The sequence below is a fragment of the Myxine glutinosa genome, chromosome 4 (genome assembly GCF_964187855.1).
Source record: "Myxine glutinosa chromosome 4, kmMyxGlut1.1, whole genome shotgun sequence".
Taxonomy (NCBI): domain Eukaryota; kingdom Metazoa; phylum Chordata; class Myxini; order Myxiniformes; family Myxinidae; genus Myxine; species Myxine glutinosa.
The window spans coordinates 37688209-37703986 of NC_136264.1; the positions used below are offsets into that span (position 1 = coordinate 37688209).

Consider the following 15778-nt stretch of genomic DNA (forward strand, 5'->3'; position numbering starts at 1 on the left):
TCTAGGCATTGTGACGCCACACACTTCAACAACAAAGAGCAAACCAAACTAAATGTCTGAGGTTTAAATAAGACAGGTTCCTACAAGATCCTCTCCAATGATGTTCTAATCATTTGCACCTGAGCTGGTGCACCTGATTCTAATTTTAGGTATTTGAAGTAGTGATAAATTTAGGGGTGTACTTACTTTTTCCACATGCGAAATTTGCATTGATGTTTATTTAAATTATACAACAGACTACAAAATGTAAATGTTTCATGATATTTGTTATATTGTATCACCTTTATCTATCAATATTGTTGAAATGAAGATCAAATATATGTATGTTGAAATATGTTGAAAAAGTCAAAACTTTACATGGGGTGTACTTACTTTTTCACGTGACTATGTCGGTGAATCGATTAAAGGTCCACCCTGATGAAAGAGTAACAGAATTCCAGCTCACCCTTGACCCGGCGTAGGCCTCTTGCCTTCGTCAACCCCAATCTTTGGACTGAGAACGCAAGACTATGGAAAACCGGGGACAAAAGCTACACCTACAGGCTACAATGCTTAATTTAACGGTGGGAGATTGTCACCTATCAGGCCCTCGTGGCCACCCTCTCCTTTCTCTGAGTCTCCATGTTGTAGTTGTAACTGCTCTCCTTTGGCAGCCAGACCTGAAGCTAGATCAATGGGGATTAGACTCGCACTGAGAGCTTGTAATACATAGGAAGAAACAGGAACAGACAATTCCTGCACCCGCAGGGGATTTTGTAAGAAATCATCACAATCGTCAAAATCAGCAAAATCATCAAAAGCATCAAAAGCATCAGAAGGGAGCAGTAGGGAAGGGGTGTGCACGGACAATTGGGAATCATATGGGGGCAAGCAACCATTATTAGATGAGGATGAAGTATCCAAGGCATCATTTTGAACAGCAACAAGAGCCATTCCCTTCACTGGCGCTTTCTTCGACGTCCATCCTGTAAAGTTTGCTGGCCACTTCACAACAGTCCAGTGTTTTGTCTTGAACCATTCCTGGGTGCTTTTTGAATTGTGTTTGGGGTCATTGTCCTGCTGCAAGACCAATGACCTTTGATGGAGACCCAGATTTCTGACACTGAGTTGAACATTGTGCTCCAAAATGCCTTGGTTATCTCCTGATTTCATGATGCCATGCACACATTCAAGGCATTCAGAGGCAGCACAGCAACCCCAAAACATCACTGAACCTCCTCCATGTTTGACTGTTGAGAAGGTGTTCTTTTTTTGAAGCCTTCATTTTGTTTTCTGTAAACATAGATATGATGTGCTTTTCCAAAAAAGCTCTAATTTGGTCTCATCTGTCCACAGGACATTCTCCCAGAAGGATTTTGGCTCATTCAGGTGTGTTTGGGCAAACACCAGTCAGGCTTTTTTATGTCTCTCTCTCAGCAGTGGGCTCCTACCATAGAACCCCCTTTCATTGAGTTGGCGACGGATGGTGTGAGTTGAAACTGGCATACCTTGTGTCTGAAGGTCAACTTCAATCAGTTTGTCAGTTGATTGAGGTGCTTTCTCTACCAATCGAACAAACCTACGCTGCAATCTTCGATCAAGATTTATCTTGCGGCCACGTTCCGGGAGGGTGGCTACAGTGCCATGGGCCTAATACTAATACTTCCTGATAATGATAACATTGCATACGGTGGACACAGGAACATCAAGTTCTCTGGAGATGGACTAGTAGCCTTGAGATTGTCCATGCTTGGCTACAATCTTATGTCTATCCACCTCAGATAATTCTCTGCTTTTCTTTCTTTTCTCAATGCTAATTACGGTACACACAGTGACACAAAACAGCAGAATGACTCCTTTTCTCTATTCAAACTGGTTGAATGAGTAATTTTTATATTGCAGGCACCTGCAACTCACCACAGGTGAGTTCAATTATTCCAAAGTAAAGGAGAATCACCTGCTTGAAATCTAATTATTTCTAGCAACTTCTAAAACGTGCCAATAGTATTGTAACCCAAAGTGCAAAGAACCATGTAATAGTGTAATACAATCACGATTGGGTTGATTAATAATGAATTTTGCACTTGCATATCTGCAGAGTGAATGCATGTGCTCCACCGGTTATCGAGGAGATGGGATAGACTGTAATCCCATTGACCTCTGTCTGGAAAACAATGGAGGCTGCCACTTGCTGGTGAGGAAATGTGACTGAAAAAGAAGGTCTTTTGTCATTTTAATATTTGCTGATTTTTATTCTTTAATTTGGAATTTGCTGATTTATTTTTATCTATCTTTAGAATACCTTGTCATTTTTGCAGAGGTTACAATTACGAGTATAACAACTTGACTCAATAATCAACCTTTACTTCCAGTTTATTTGATGCATATACAACAGATATGTGAAAGGTATAAGATGGATTTTATTTGGAACATGTTCAGTATGCTTCATTCATTCAACATTAAAAAAAAAATATGTCAATCTTACAAGAGCTCAACGCATGTATAAGGAAAAACATTTTGCAGGGAAATCCACAAATTCTGCCTCAAACTTTTTCCAATAGTTAATGAGCACATCTGTCGCACAAGTTTGAATTTCCAGAACTGACATAAGGTTTGATTGTTCACTTAAATTGTCCAGACTACAGTATGTTTGAGAAATTCAAAAACTCTTGTAAGTTTGTAAATGCAATCATCTTTTTTTTTTAATGTCAGGCCATTGATTTACTGATCAGCACTTGCAAAACCAACGCCTTTTTGTTGCAGATATTTAAATGTCGAGCAGAATGTAATTTCCTTTTTGTTTTGGATGGGTTTGAAAGTGACCTTGGTAGAATGTGAATGATATTGACTACAAAATGCTAACAAGTCGCTACTTTGAATCATTAATCAAGTTAATGAGGAAATCTGACTTAATTGTTTACACCTTTCTATACAAAAGGGATATTGTTAAGTTCTATGTGAAATATATCTGAGTTGAGTACAAGGAAAGGCCTTTTAACCCTTGGATGCAGTGATTGGGCCTCGGAGGTCACAATATTTTTTTTGTTGCAAAAACTCTGCTGTACAAATTTTTTTGGAATGAGCCTCATTTTCACCAACTTTCATATTGTCACACAAAATTCAGTGGCATAAATGAAAATAAAAATTCATTCAGGATCATGGGAAAATCTTCATTCTTCACTTATAACCCTAAAATGCGACACAAATGCAGGCCAGGGGCTTAGAGACCAGGCATAAATGTTGTTGTACTACTATGTTATATCATTATTTTCTTGATATGAGCCTGATTATATGCTCCGATCACCTGGTTACAAATAATTCAGTGACAAAAATATGAAAATTTTAATTCAGGTTCATGAGAAAAGCTTCATTCTTCATTCATAGCATTAATGCAGGCCTGGGGCATTAGAGGCACCTCATAACTTTTCTTGTGTTATATCCATGTTATTATAATTTTTTTGCTTTGCATGAGCCTTCTTGTATGCTCCTATAACTTGGATATAAATAATTCGATGGAATAAATATATTAATATTTCATTCAGATTCGAGGTAAAACCTTCATTATTAACACATTACACATTACCCGTAACACGTTGCACATTACACATTACACATTACAAATTACACATTAGACATTACACACAATCATAATAAGTAAATAAAATGCCCGGGCCTCCCAGGACTGCATTGGTGTAGGGTTTTGACAATGTTGTGGACATATACATTCTAAATAAAAGGATCAGTGAATCATATTTTTTTGAGCAAATACTCCTCCATGAGCCTCAACTTTTTGGAGAAACAAAAGTTGAAAACCCCCCAAATTGTTTGTTGTTGTTTTTGGAAAAAAAAAAAATTCATTACTTGTACTAGCGTGACTCGGCGCGCTCCACGCGCCTCACCACATGTCGTTTCAGAAGGGGAGGCATTTTTGACCATGTCGGTGTCTTTTGGGTTTCATGGTGTTTTGGGTCTTCAGGGCCATTTGGGTCTTCAGGGTCTTTTGGATCCTCTGGGCCTTTAAGGGTATTTTAGGTCTTTGAGGTGTTTTGGGTCTTCAGGGTCTTTTGTGTCTTCAGAGGCTTTTGGGTCTTCAGGGTCTTTTGGGACTTCAGGGCATTTTTGGTCTTTGGGGTCTTTTGGGTCTTTTGGGTCTCCGGGGTCTTTTGGTCTTCAGGGTCTTTTTGGTCTTCAGGGTCTTTTGGGTATTTGGGGTGTTTTGGGTCTTCAGGGTCTTTTTGGTCTTTTGGGTATTTGGGGTGTTTTGGGTCTTCAGGGTATTTTTGGTCTTCAGGGTGTTTTGGGTCTTTGGGATGTTTTGGGTCTTTGGGGTGTTTTGGGTCTTTGGGGTGTTTTGGGTCTTTGGGGTGTTTTGGGTCTTTGGGGTGTTTTGGGTCTTTGGGGTGTTTTGGGTCTTTGGGGTGTTTTGGGTCTTTGGGATGTTTTGGGTCTTCGGGGTGTTTTGGGTCTTCAGGGTGTTTTGGGTCTTCGGGGTGTTTTGGGTCTTCGGGGTGTTTTGGGTCTTCGGGGTGTTTTGGGTCTTCGTGGTGTTTTGGGTCTTCGGGGTGTTTTGGGTCTTCGGGGTGTTTTGGGTATTCGGGGTATTTTGGGTCTTCAGGGTATTTCGGGTCTTCAGGGGTCTTGGTGGTCTGAAGGGTCTTGGGGGAATTAAAGGGTCATCAAAGGTCTGAGGGGTCTCAGCAGTCTTAACGCAATTAAGAGGGTGGTAATTTTATTTGAAGATGAAGAAGACGTTTTCGTCGCATCTAAACATACATACATAGCGACATAACGACATACATAACCATATACATTTGCTCTATTATAATAAAAAGTTGGGATTCTTCCAAATAATAGGATCAATGATTCACATCTTCTGAGCAAATACACATCCATGAACATCGACTTGGATTGAAAAAGGATATGAAAGAACAAAAATCTATAAAAGATTTTAAAAAACAAAAAAAAACATTACACGAATACATTTGTGGGGCCTCCCAGGCCCAATGGCTGCATTGGTGTAGGATTTTTGATAGTTGTGGTCATATACATTCGAAATAAAAGGATCAGTGAATCATATTTTTGAGCAAATACTCTGCCATGAGCCTCAACTTTTTAGAGAAAAAAGTTTTTAAACCAAGAACAAAAAACAAAATTTGCAAGAAAAAAAAAGGTTTAATTACTTGTATGGGATTCTTCCAAAGAATAGGATCAATGATTCACATTTTCTGAGCAAATACACATCCATGAGCATCGATTTGGATTGAAAAAGGATATGAAAAAAAAAAACCATTTAAAAAACAACAAAAAAACCATTACACAAATAAATCCGTTGGGCCTCCAAGGCCCAATGGCTGCATTTATGTAGGATTTTTGACGCCTGCAGTTAATATTTGTTAATTATTTAAAATGTGGCTGTGTGTCCTCAATGGTGGTTGATGGAGAAAAATGTGGTTAATGGAGAAAAATGTGGTTAATGGAGGAAAACAAAAAGTGGCAGTTAATATTTGTCCTTGCATGAGATGGCATCATTGCTCAAAAGTGGAAAATGGAGGAAAACAAATGAAGCCATCATGGTATTTTAAGAGAAATATTTTGGAGATATTTACAGGAATCTTTCAATCTTTAAAGCTGAAGTGCACTTTTCTCGTAACAATTTGAAATTAATTGTTCACGTATTGGCTTATAATAATGGCCAACTTTGTCATTTGTTGAATTTTGCAATTATCTCAACTGTGAGATAAAACCTGATACCTTTGCAAAGAAAATAGCCCGTGCGGATCCTTTAAACGTGAGATTCCTCCAGCCTGTGTCCTGTTGTGTATTGTGGTCCATCATGTTTCTTTTTGCACAAATTAAACATGAATAACGAACATATCAAATGGTTATAACCATGCTCTGTTGCAGGCGACATGCAAGAGCTTGGGTCTCCCCATGCGGCATTGCACCTGTCCAATAGGTTATGGTGGCAACGGTGTTGTGTGTTTCGGGAACTTGATGACGGTGAGGCAAGATATTTAGAGCTATAATAAATAGTATGTTATTTGCTTCCCAAAACTGATGCTATTTTGTACATTTTATTACCTCTGCCACCTAAGGTGAATGGAGATTATGTTTTACCCCTGTCTGTTTGTCTGTGAATCGGAGATCTCAAAAAGTTGTGGACGGATTTTGGACGAAACTTAGTGAACAGGTTGTGTGTGAGATAAAGAAGGATTTATTAAATTTTGGTGATAATTCGAATCCGGATGCGGATACGAGAATTTTTTTTAATTTTTCAGTGATTCGTCACCATTAAGAGATGGGACCAAAAATGATATATAGCATGATATTTCAAAAAGTTGTGGACCGATTATGACAAAACTTGGTGAAATTGCGCTCTTCCGAATGACATACTAGTTTTTTGAATTGTGTTATTGAAGTAAAAAAAAAAGTGAATTGTATAAGTAAAGAACCACCTTTAGAGGCCATTTTTCCCCGCAGAGCAGGGGTTGGGCTTTTTCGGGCATCGTGGTCCCCTTTTTGAAGATATATATGTTCAGCCAGATTCCCCTCCTGCTGCCAACCCTGTTAGTCGCCTCTTGCGACACACAGGGAATTACCAGTGAACTGGTACTCAATTTGCCGACCTCGGAAGGATGACAGGCTGAGTCAACCCCCCTCGCGTTAAATCAGCGATCGACAGGGATTTGAACCGAGGATCCCAAGCCGCACCCTAACCGTTAAGCCAACACCGGGCTGATTTGATGCAGTAAAAAGGAGGCAGAATAAGTCTGCCCCCCTTTACATTTACAAACGTCATGAATTCATGACTTGCATTAAAATGGCAACTTTTCGGCCCACCCTTGTCCTCCATTCTGTATATACGCCCGTTCATTCCCTTCTCTTAACTACTATTTCTTAACCCAAACAATTTTTTATTCTATCCTAACTCCCCAAATACCCACACCCTTCTCTCCGTTAAACTACCCCCTTGTCATTCTGAATTAAAAAAAAAAAAATCTCAACTGAGGCAGGCAAGTGTGGAGTTCAAATAAAGAAGAAGAAGACAAATATGGCTGACTCTGAGCGACTTTTTGATGTATTGAAATGTGATTATAAACGGCTTTTACTTCATATACTTGGCAGACAACACATCCTGATTAGAATCATATTTGCAATTTTTTAAAGTGATATCACTGAGTGAACTCTGCCAGGAAGAACATTGTGTGAGGGAATGGGGGGAGGGAGGGGAGGATATTTGCATTACCCACCATTAAATGACACTTCTTAGCCTCAGAGCAAATGTTTGCTCAATATTAGCCACGTAAAGTCCAATGTTTAAGTCTGATGGTCGAGTGCAAAAAGGGAATGTCTTGTGCTGCTGTTCACAGGAATTAATATCTCATGAGGAATTTCGAGATGCCAGCGCACTGATAACTGTAAGATATTTCACTTTTTAAAAAAATAAATTAACTTTGAAATCACTTCCATAATTATTTTCTTTCATTGATGAATGACATGTTTTACACATGATTTGTTCTAAAATTCATTCGTTTCTTTATATTATCTATACTGGGTTGTACACATCTCTTTTTCTCAGGATGCTTCTTTGAAATCCCTGCTTACATCTTCCTCCAATTTCACAGTACTGCTTCCATCAAATGCAGCCTTAAAGGGCATTTCAAAGGATGACGACACCTTCTGGATGGAAAAATCCAAATTGCCTTATATTATTAAGTATGTCTTTGTTTACCAATATTATCTATTGAATAAATTATCCTTAAATAGTTTAACTCAATAAAAATCTCTCAACCATAATATGAATACAATTGGCGTCTTGGACTCGGATGTGTTGGTTTGGTGGATGTGTTGGTTTGGCGGATGTGTTGGTTTGGCGGATGTTTAGGTTTTGTGGATGTGATGGTTTGGTGGATGTGTTAGTTTGGCGGATGTGTTGGTTTGGCGGATGTGTTGGTTTGGCGGATGTATTGGTTTGGCGGATGTGTTGGTTTGGCGGATGTGTTGGTTTGGCGGATGTGTTGGTTTGGCGGATGTGTTGTATTGGCGGATGTATTGGTTTGGCGGATGTGTTGTATTGGCGGATGTGTTGGTTTGGTGGATGTGTTGGTTTGGCGGATGTGTTGGTTTGGCGGATGTATTGGTTTGGCGGATGTATTGGTTTGGCGGATGTGTTGGTTTGGCGGATGTGTTGTATTGGCGGATGTGTTGGTTTGGCGGATGTGTTGTATTGGCGGATGTATTGGTTTGGCGGATATGTTGGTTTGGCGGATGTTTAGGTTTTGTGGATGTGATGGTTTGGCGGATGTGTTGGTTTGGCGGATGTGTTGGTTTGGCGGATGTGTTGGTTTGGCGGATGTGTTGGTTTGGCGGATGTGTTGGTTTGGGGGATATGTTGGTTTGGCGGATGTTTAGGTTTGGCGGATGTGTTAGTTTGGCGGATGTGTTAGTTTGGCGGATGTGTTGGTTTGGCGGATGTGTTGGTTTGGTGCATGTGTTGGTTTGGCAGATGTGTTGGTTTGGCGGATGTGTTGGTTTCGTGGATGTGTTGGTTGGGTGCATTTGTTGTATTGGCGAATGTATGTATGTATAAAAGCTTTTCTACCTGATGTGTAATAGTTCAGTCTTCTGCTTCTTCTTCTTTTGTATGCAGCATGTGGCTGTGGTTTGCATCATTTGCTGGGAGTATGACTTTGCTGCTGATACAGTGCCCCGTTGTAGATTAGAATAGGAATTTGTGATTTAGCCAGGATTCTTGCTAAATCTCACCTACTTTTCATTAAGCACACCGTGGGATCTTTAACATCCACCAACGAATGCTGGAGGATAGGACATCCGGTTTAACGTCTACTAGAGGGTCTATTAGAAGGTGGGCACACACATTGATGAATCGCCCTGCATTTGAAAGCCAGGGTGACAGCTTATAGCTATGCCGAGATTTAAACCTAGGCTAGACATCACAGAGGCTTGTCCTCTACCTCTAGAGTCTAGAGTCTAGACTATCCTGCCAGCCCAAGTAGTTCCACAATGGCTCACAGTTTCTAACATTTTGGCTAACCCGTTCCTGAAGGGACTGTCTGTTAGAGTGTGTGAGTCCGTACACAGACTTACTTTAATATAGATTATCCATTCTCAGATTTATTCTCTTCCACATAGAGTATCCCGTTAAAGCTCTAAATTAATAAATTAACAGCCTTGTTTTGTGGTACAACCAGTTGATAATTTCAAGAGTTCATTAACTCAAGCCATGTCTCGGTGATTAGGCCTTTGGTGTTCCAAAAATATCTGGGCAAATTTGCTTGTTAATATATTTAGTACCACAAATGAAACAACGATACCCTTTGTATTGTTACGAATTTGGGTAGTGATATATGTAGAGCAGAGTAGATCTGAGTAGGTAACATGCTTTGACTGTCGCGATAGGGAATCTACCTGTAATAAGTTCTGTGTGTTTAGGCGTTTTGTCGGTCAAGGTGTATAACTGTGGATCTACCAGGAGATTCGGGTGATAGGTAGTGTAGGGGTTAATAAGTAGAGCCCTTGTATGTCTCACCTGTTAGCCAAACCTTTGTCCCTTATGGCACTGCAGACCACATAGACATTGGTTAGGATTCCTTTAGTACAACACTAAATGACGCCCTTCCCTCCTGACATGACTTAGGAAGAAATCAGGCCAGAACACCGCCACACGGCCGCCACCATTTGCACCTCCGAGAGGCCTACCCGCCTCGCATAGCACGTGCTGTGACCAAGGAATAGGGGACGGGAGTGGAGTGAGTGGCGCAGTGGGCGTGCCCCTAGACGAGCCGGCGGAGGCTCTGATTGGCAGGACAGTGCGCCAATGCTGACGTCACTGGCCAGGGATATTAACGGGGGCCGGACGCCATTTCGGGCAGTCAGGAGTTCGTGTGCACAGGAGTTGAGTTCGAGTCACGAGTTGGAGAGTTGAGTTCGTGCGCAGTGCAGGCCAGAGGAGTTGGCGTTGGGTTGAGTACAGTCCCGGTGCGATCCCGAGTTGAGAGAGTCCTGGCCCTGGTTGGCTTGAGAGTTGGCTTGTGAGTCCGAGCCCGAGTGGAGTTCGCTTGCTTCGTGCAGCCCTGTGTTGGACCTTTGGTGCACAGACCTCGTGGGGGTCGACGAGGAGCCTGGAGCGGGTGCTGGCCCGGGCCTTCGCGGTGCTGGGGCGCTGGAGCAAGGGACCTCGTGGTGTGCAGCGGAGATTGGATGGACAAGACGACAAGACGAAATAAGGCTGCAGCCACGATTACAATTTAGACAACGAACGTGTTTGTTTTCTTTAGTTCGCAGCCCTTCGTTTGTATCTGAAGTGTGAGTGGGGACGTCCTGATTGGGATATTACTATTAGATTTACCAGGGCGTGCTTTTCCTGTCCTTGCTTTTCCCAATAAACCCTTGTATTATTTTCCTTTCCCATTCAAACCTGTGCCACTTGAGTTAATTTCCTCTCACAGGACCGGAGCTACGCCGGCATGCTGCAGTTAAGTGCTTTGGCCGCAGCCTCCATTTCCCTTCTTCCTCCCGCGTGGCCATAGCCGAATCCGTGTTTGGGTAGTTGCCTCCGAATCAGACCGCTTAGGCTATCCGCAACTCTAATGTTAATCGGAGTTGCACGACAGTATTATATGATATTGAAGCTCAAAGTTTTCTTTATTTTCAGGTCTGGTGGTTTAATGGGGGTTTGTCAAAGATGGTGTCTTCAACACCAAAGTGACTAATCTGCAGGATCTTCATTCTGGATCACAGCTCCATGCACACTGATGCATGCAAACATGCAGAGCCGACATAGCAAGAACTCATGTATCGCCTTGATGTCATGCACGTGACAAACGGAGCTCACATTGAAGTGTAATGATGGTGTGCACAAAACATTGTGTTTCTCCATCATGTAACCCAAATGGTATCGTTGCATCATTTGCGGTTCTAAATATATTAACAACTTTTTTGTGTCCGGGTCCTTTTTGAACTGTGTGTGTGTGTGTGTGTGTGTGTGTGTGTGTGTGTGTGTGTGTGTGTGTGTGTGTGTGTGTGTGTGTGTGTGGTATATGTATATGTATCGATATATATATATACAGTATATATATATATATATATATATATATATATATATATATATATATATATATATATATATATATATATATATATATATCTATATATATATATGTATATATATATATATATATATATGTATATATATATATATATATATATATACATACATACATAGATAGATATATATATATATATATATATATATATATATATATATATCCATACATAAACACATACACAGTGCCATCAGAAAGTATTCACACCCCAAGACATTTTTCACATTTTGTTGTGTTACAGCCTGAAGTTAAAAAGGAATTAAATTGAGATTTTTTTGTCACTGATCTACACATAATACTCCATAATGTCAAAGTGGAATTGTTTTAGAATTTTTTGCAAATCAATGGAAAATGAAATACAGAAATATCTAATTTACATAAGTATTCAACCCCCTGAGACAATACTCCGTAGTATTAGCATACTGCCTTTGGCAGTCATTACAGCTTCAACTCTTCTTGGGGTTGTCTGTATCAGCTTTGCAGATCTGGATTTGTGGAGTTTCTCCTATGCTTCCTTGCAGATTTGCTCAAGCTCTGTCAAGTTCGATGGGGAGCATCGGTGAACAGCAATCTTCAAATGTTTCCACAGATTTCTTCTCAATTGGATTCAAGTCTGGGCTTTGGCTGGGCCACTCGAGGACTTTCACATTCTTCCTCTGAAGCCATTCCAGTGTTCCTTTGGCTGTATTATTGGGGTCATTGTACTGGTGGAACGTAAATTTTCACCGCAGTCTAAGGCCTTTTGCACTCTGAAGCAGGTTATCCTCAAGGATTTGCCTGTATTTGGCTCCATTCAATGTTCCCTCTATCTTTACAAGTCTTACAGTTCCTGCCACTGGAAAGCATCCCCATAGCATGATGCTGCCACAGCAATGCTCCACTGTAGGCATAGTGTTGGATGGATGATGAGCTGTGCTCGGTTTCTGCCAGATGTAGCACTTTGCATTCAGGCCAAAGAGATCAATTTTCATCTCTTCAGACAACAGAATATTTTGCCTCATGCACTTAGTCTTTCAGGTGCCCTTTTGCAAACTCCAGGTGTGCTGTCATGTGCCTTTTTCTCAAAAGTGGCTTACGTCTGGCCACTCTCCAATAAAGCCTAGATTTGTGAAGTGCTGCAGAGACTGTTGTCCTTCCAGCAGGTTCTCCCTTCTCAACCAAGGAACTGTAGTTCTGTCAGAGTGGTCATTGGGTTGTTGGTCACCTCCCTGATCAAGATCCTTCTTGCCAGGTTTTTTTTTTTTTTTTTTTTTTTTTTTGTATACTGAATCGAGGCTCGTGAAAGAGCTGACAACCGCGAGGGAAAGACAGTACAGGGGGACCACGAGGGAAAGACAGCACAGGGGGACCACGAGGGAAAGACAGCACAGGGGGACCACGAGGGAAAGACAGCACAGGGGACCACAAGGGAAAGACAGTACAGGGGGACCACGAGGGAAAGACAGCACAGGGGGACCGCGAGGGAAAAACAGTACAGGGGGACCACGAGGGAAAGACAGTACAGGGGGACCACGAGGGAAAGACAGTACAGGGGGACCGTGAGGGAAAGACAGTACAGGGGGACCGCGAGGGAAAGACAGTACAGGGGGACCGTGAGGGAAAGACAGTACAGGGGGACCACGAGGGAAAGACAGCACAGGGGGACCGTGAGGGAAAGACAGTACAGGGGGACCACGAGGGAAAGACAGTACAGGGGGACCATGAGGGAAAGACAGTACAGGGGGACCGCGAGGGAAAGACAGTACAGGGGGACCGCGAGGGAAAGACAGTACAGGGGGACCGCGAGGAAAAGACAGTACAGGGGGACCATGAGGGAAAGACAGTACAGGGGGGACCACGAGGGAAAGACAGCACAGGGGAACCGTGAGGGAAAGACAGTACAGGGGGACCGTGAGGGAAAGACAGTACAGGGGGACCGCGAGGGAAAGACAGTACAGGGGGACCGCGAGGGAAAGACAGTACAGGGGGACCGTGAGGGAAAGACAGTACAGGGGGACCGCGAGGGAAAGACAGTACAGGGGGACCACGAGGGAAAGACAGCACAGGGGGACCACGGAGGACCACGAGGGAAAGACAGTACAGGGGGACTGCGAGGGAAAGACAGCACAGGGGGACCGTGAGGGAAAGACAGTACAGGGGGACCACGAAGGAAATGACAGCACAGGGGGACCTTTTGGTTGGTTGCTTAGTTTTGTTGCTTTTGGTAAGGTTGCTTAGTTTTGTTGGATGACCAGCTCTAGGAAGAGTCTGAGTAGTTCCATATTCTTTTGATTTCATAATTACGGAGCTCACTGTGCTTTTGGGAACTTTAAGCACTCTAAAAATTGTTTTATCCCCTCCCCAAGATCTATGCCTCCTCACAATTCTATCTCAGAATTCTACAGACATTTCCTTGGACTTTATTGAAGAGTTTCTGCTCTGACATGTACTGTCAACTGTGGGACCTTATATAGAAAGGTGTGTTTCTTTCTAAATCATGCTCAATCTATCTAATTGGCCACAGGTGGACTCCAATCAAGTTGTGGAGACATTTCAAGGATGATCAAAGGGAATTGAATGCACCTGAGCTCAATTTGGAGTTTCATAGCAAAGGATTTGAATACTTAATTACTCTAAACATTTCATCTTTTCATTTTTAATTATTTTGTAAAAACTTTGTAAAAAAAAACAAAACAAAAAAACAACAACAACATCTCAATTCAATCTATTTTAGATTCAAGGTGTAACACAATAAATTGTGAAAAAAGTCAAGGGGTGTGAATACTTTCTGAAGGCACTGTGTACACACACATTATGTTGTATTTTAGGTAATTTTGCCTAAACTGTTTGCAATTACTTATCATGACAAAAGTCAAGGGTAAAGATATCAAACATTTTAGGAATGGCAGTCTTCATAATGTGCTTTCCTCCTGAAGGTTCCATGTTTTAAGAGGTGCCTTCACAACCAATGACCTTTCACATCTTGCCAATGGCTCGCTCCTGCCCAATCTGCTAGACAAACAGTTTCACGTCATCAAATTGGGTGCCAAGGTATACACATATACACAAAGACTATTTTGAGCAAGTAAAGACTGTAATGTCTCATCACCTTTTGTTTAACAAATCAATTTATCTGTTCGCAGTCTTTCATGTTGATGTCGTTCACCTTCTCAGGGCATAACTGTGGCTGGTGCATCCTTCAACATGAGCGACGTAAAAGCTACAAACGGCATCATTCACATCATTGATAAGGTACTAGTGCCAGGCATATTCTGTCTGCGATCTTGGTTTTATTGTTATTGGTGTTTTACAGGTTCTTAAGATCGTGAAGGAGCTGCGACACAAATCACGTAAACATCCAGAAAGAATGCATGAGATAACACCAGACATGACTTTCACACAAACACAACCTCGGAGGTTGGGGGAAGTGATGTCACTTCCCAGAGCTCTCTGGGTACAAGTGACATCATATTTGTGTCATTTCAGGACGGTTGGCAACTAAGATTTATGTCGGAACAAGAAAATGGCCGGTTAATGGATAGGAAATGGTAGTACCGGTACTTTTCAATATCCTCTTCCTCCAATGTTTCTCCTACATCTCTAAGCTCCCATCGCAGCAGCTTTGCTTCTCACACTCAAAATACTCCTTCACAGCATTCATTACCTCATCATGGCATGAACTTCCATGAATGTTTGAACAATTTGAACAAGGAGAAATCTATGAATGTTTTGCTTCAGCTTTCACAGGATAAAACAGTGAAATGGGGTCAAATCTGGCCAATTTGTGGGGAACTGGCAAGGGATTTTTATTTATTTATTTGTTTCCCCAGGGTATAAGGCTCAATGAGTAGGTGGAGCACAAATCATGAATACACATGCAGACAAATACATGAAGGCATCACCAGACTTGAGCTCAGACAAACACAGCCACTGAGCCTGGTGGAAATGATATCACTTTCTAGACTCCCAGAGCATTCTGCGGCATCCCTTTTCTTTTTCTCATCCCTATGGCTGGTAACCTATGGGTTTACCTGTGCTCTTTTTTTTAGTACTGAGCGTCAAGCAAGGAAGCAGTACGTACCTTATACGTAGCCTTTGGTAAGACTCGGCTAAAGTTGGCATTGAACTGCCGAACTTCCAGACTTGGAGCAATGCTTTGCTCACAAGTTTGGTGCACATTTTGTTTTTAACTCCATAGTAATTTTTAAACCTAATTTTCATGTATTTTGTAGTTACTACAAGAGAGTTGTGAACCGGAGCATTGTACTTGAGAAACGTCTGAATCGATCTTTTCATGATATTTCTTGGAAAACATTAGTTAACGTCTATTTCTTGGAAAAAAAGGTAACGTCTATTTCTCTTCATGCTATTCATTGCAAAACATTATTCATTGACGTCTATTTCTTGGAAAAAAGGTTAACGTCTATTTCTCTTCATGCTATTCCTTGGAAAACATCATTCGTTAACGTCTATTTCTTGCGAAAAAGTTAACGTCTATTTCACCATGCTATTCCTTGGAAAACATCATTCGTTAACGTCTATTTCTTGGGAAAAAAGTTAACGTCTATTTCACCCTGCTATTCCTTGGAAAACATCATTCGTTAACGTCTATTTCTTGGGAAAAAAAGTTAACGTCTATTTCTCTTCATCCTATTCCTTGGAAAACATCATTCGTTAACGTCTATTTCTTGGGA

At 41.5% G+C, this 15778-nt stretch overlaps 1 protein-coding gene across 1 annotated transcript in view; it reads left to right on the forward strand.

Moving 5' to 3' along the window:
* The window catches only part of STAB2 (stabilin 2), a 290004-nt gene that overhangs the window by 98802 nt on the left and 175424 nt on the right, over positions 1 to 15778 (forward strand). The window contains exons 26-31 of the mRNA XM_078775203.1: positions 2078 to 2173; positions 5884 to 5979; positions 7350 to 7397; positions 7559 to 7695; positions 14021 to 14135; positions 14259 to 14336. Coding sequence (XP_078631329.1) covers positions 2078 to 2173; positions 5884 to 5979; positions 7350 to 7397; positions 7559 to 7695; positions 14021 to 14135; positions 14259 to 14336 — 570 coding nt within the window. The remainder of the gene's footprint in view (positions 1 to 2077; positions 2174 to 5883; positions 5980 to 7349; positions 7398 to 7558; positions 7696 to 14020; positions 14136 to 14258; positions 14337 to 15778) is intronic.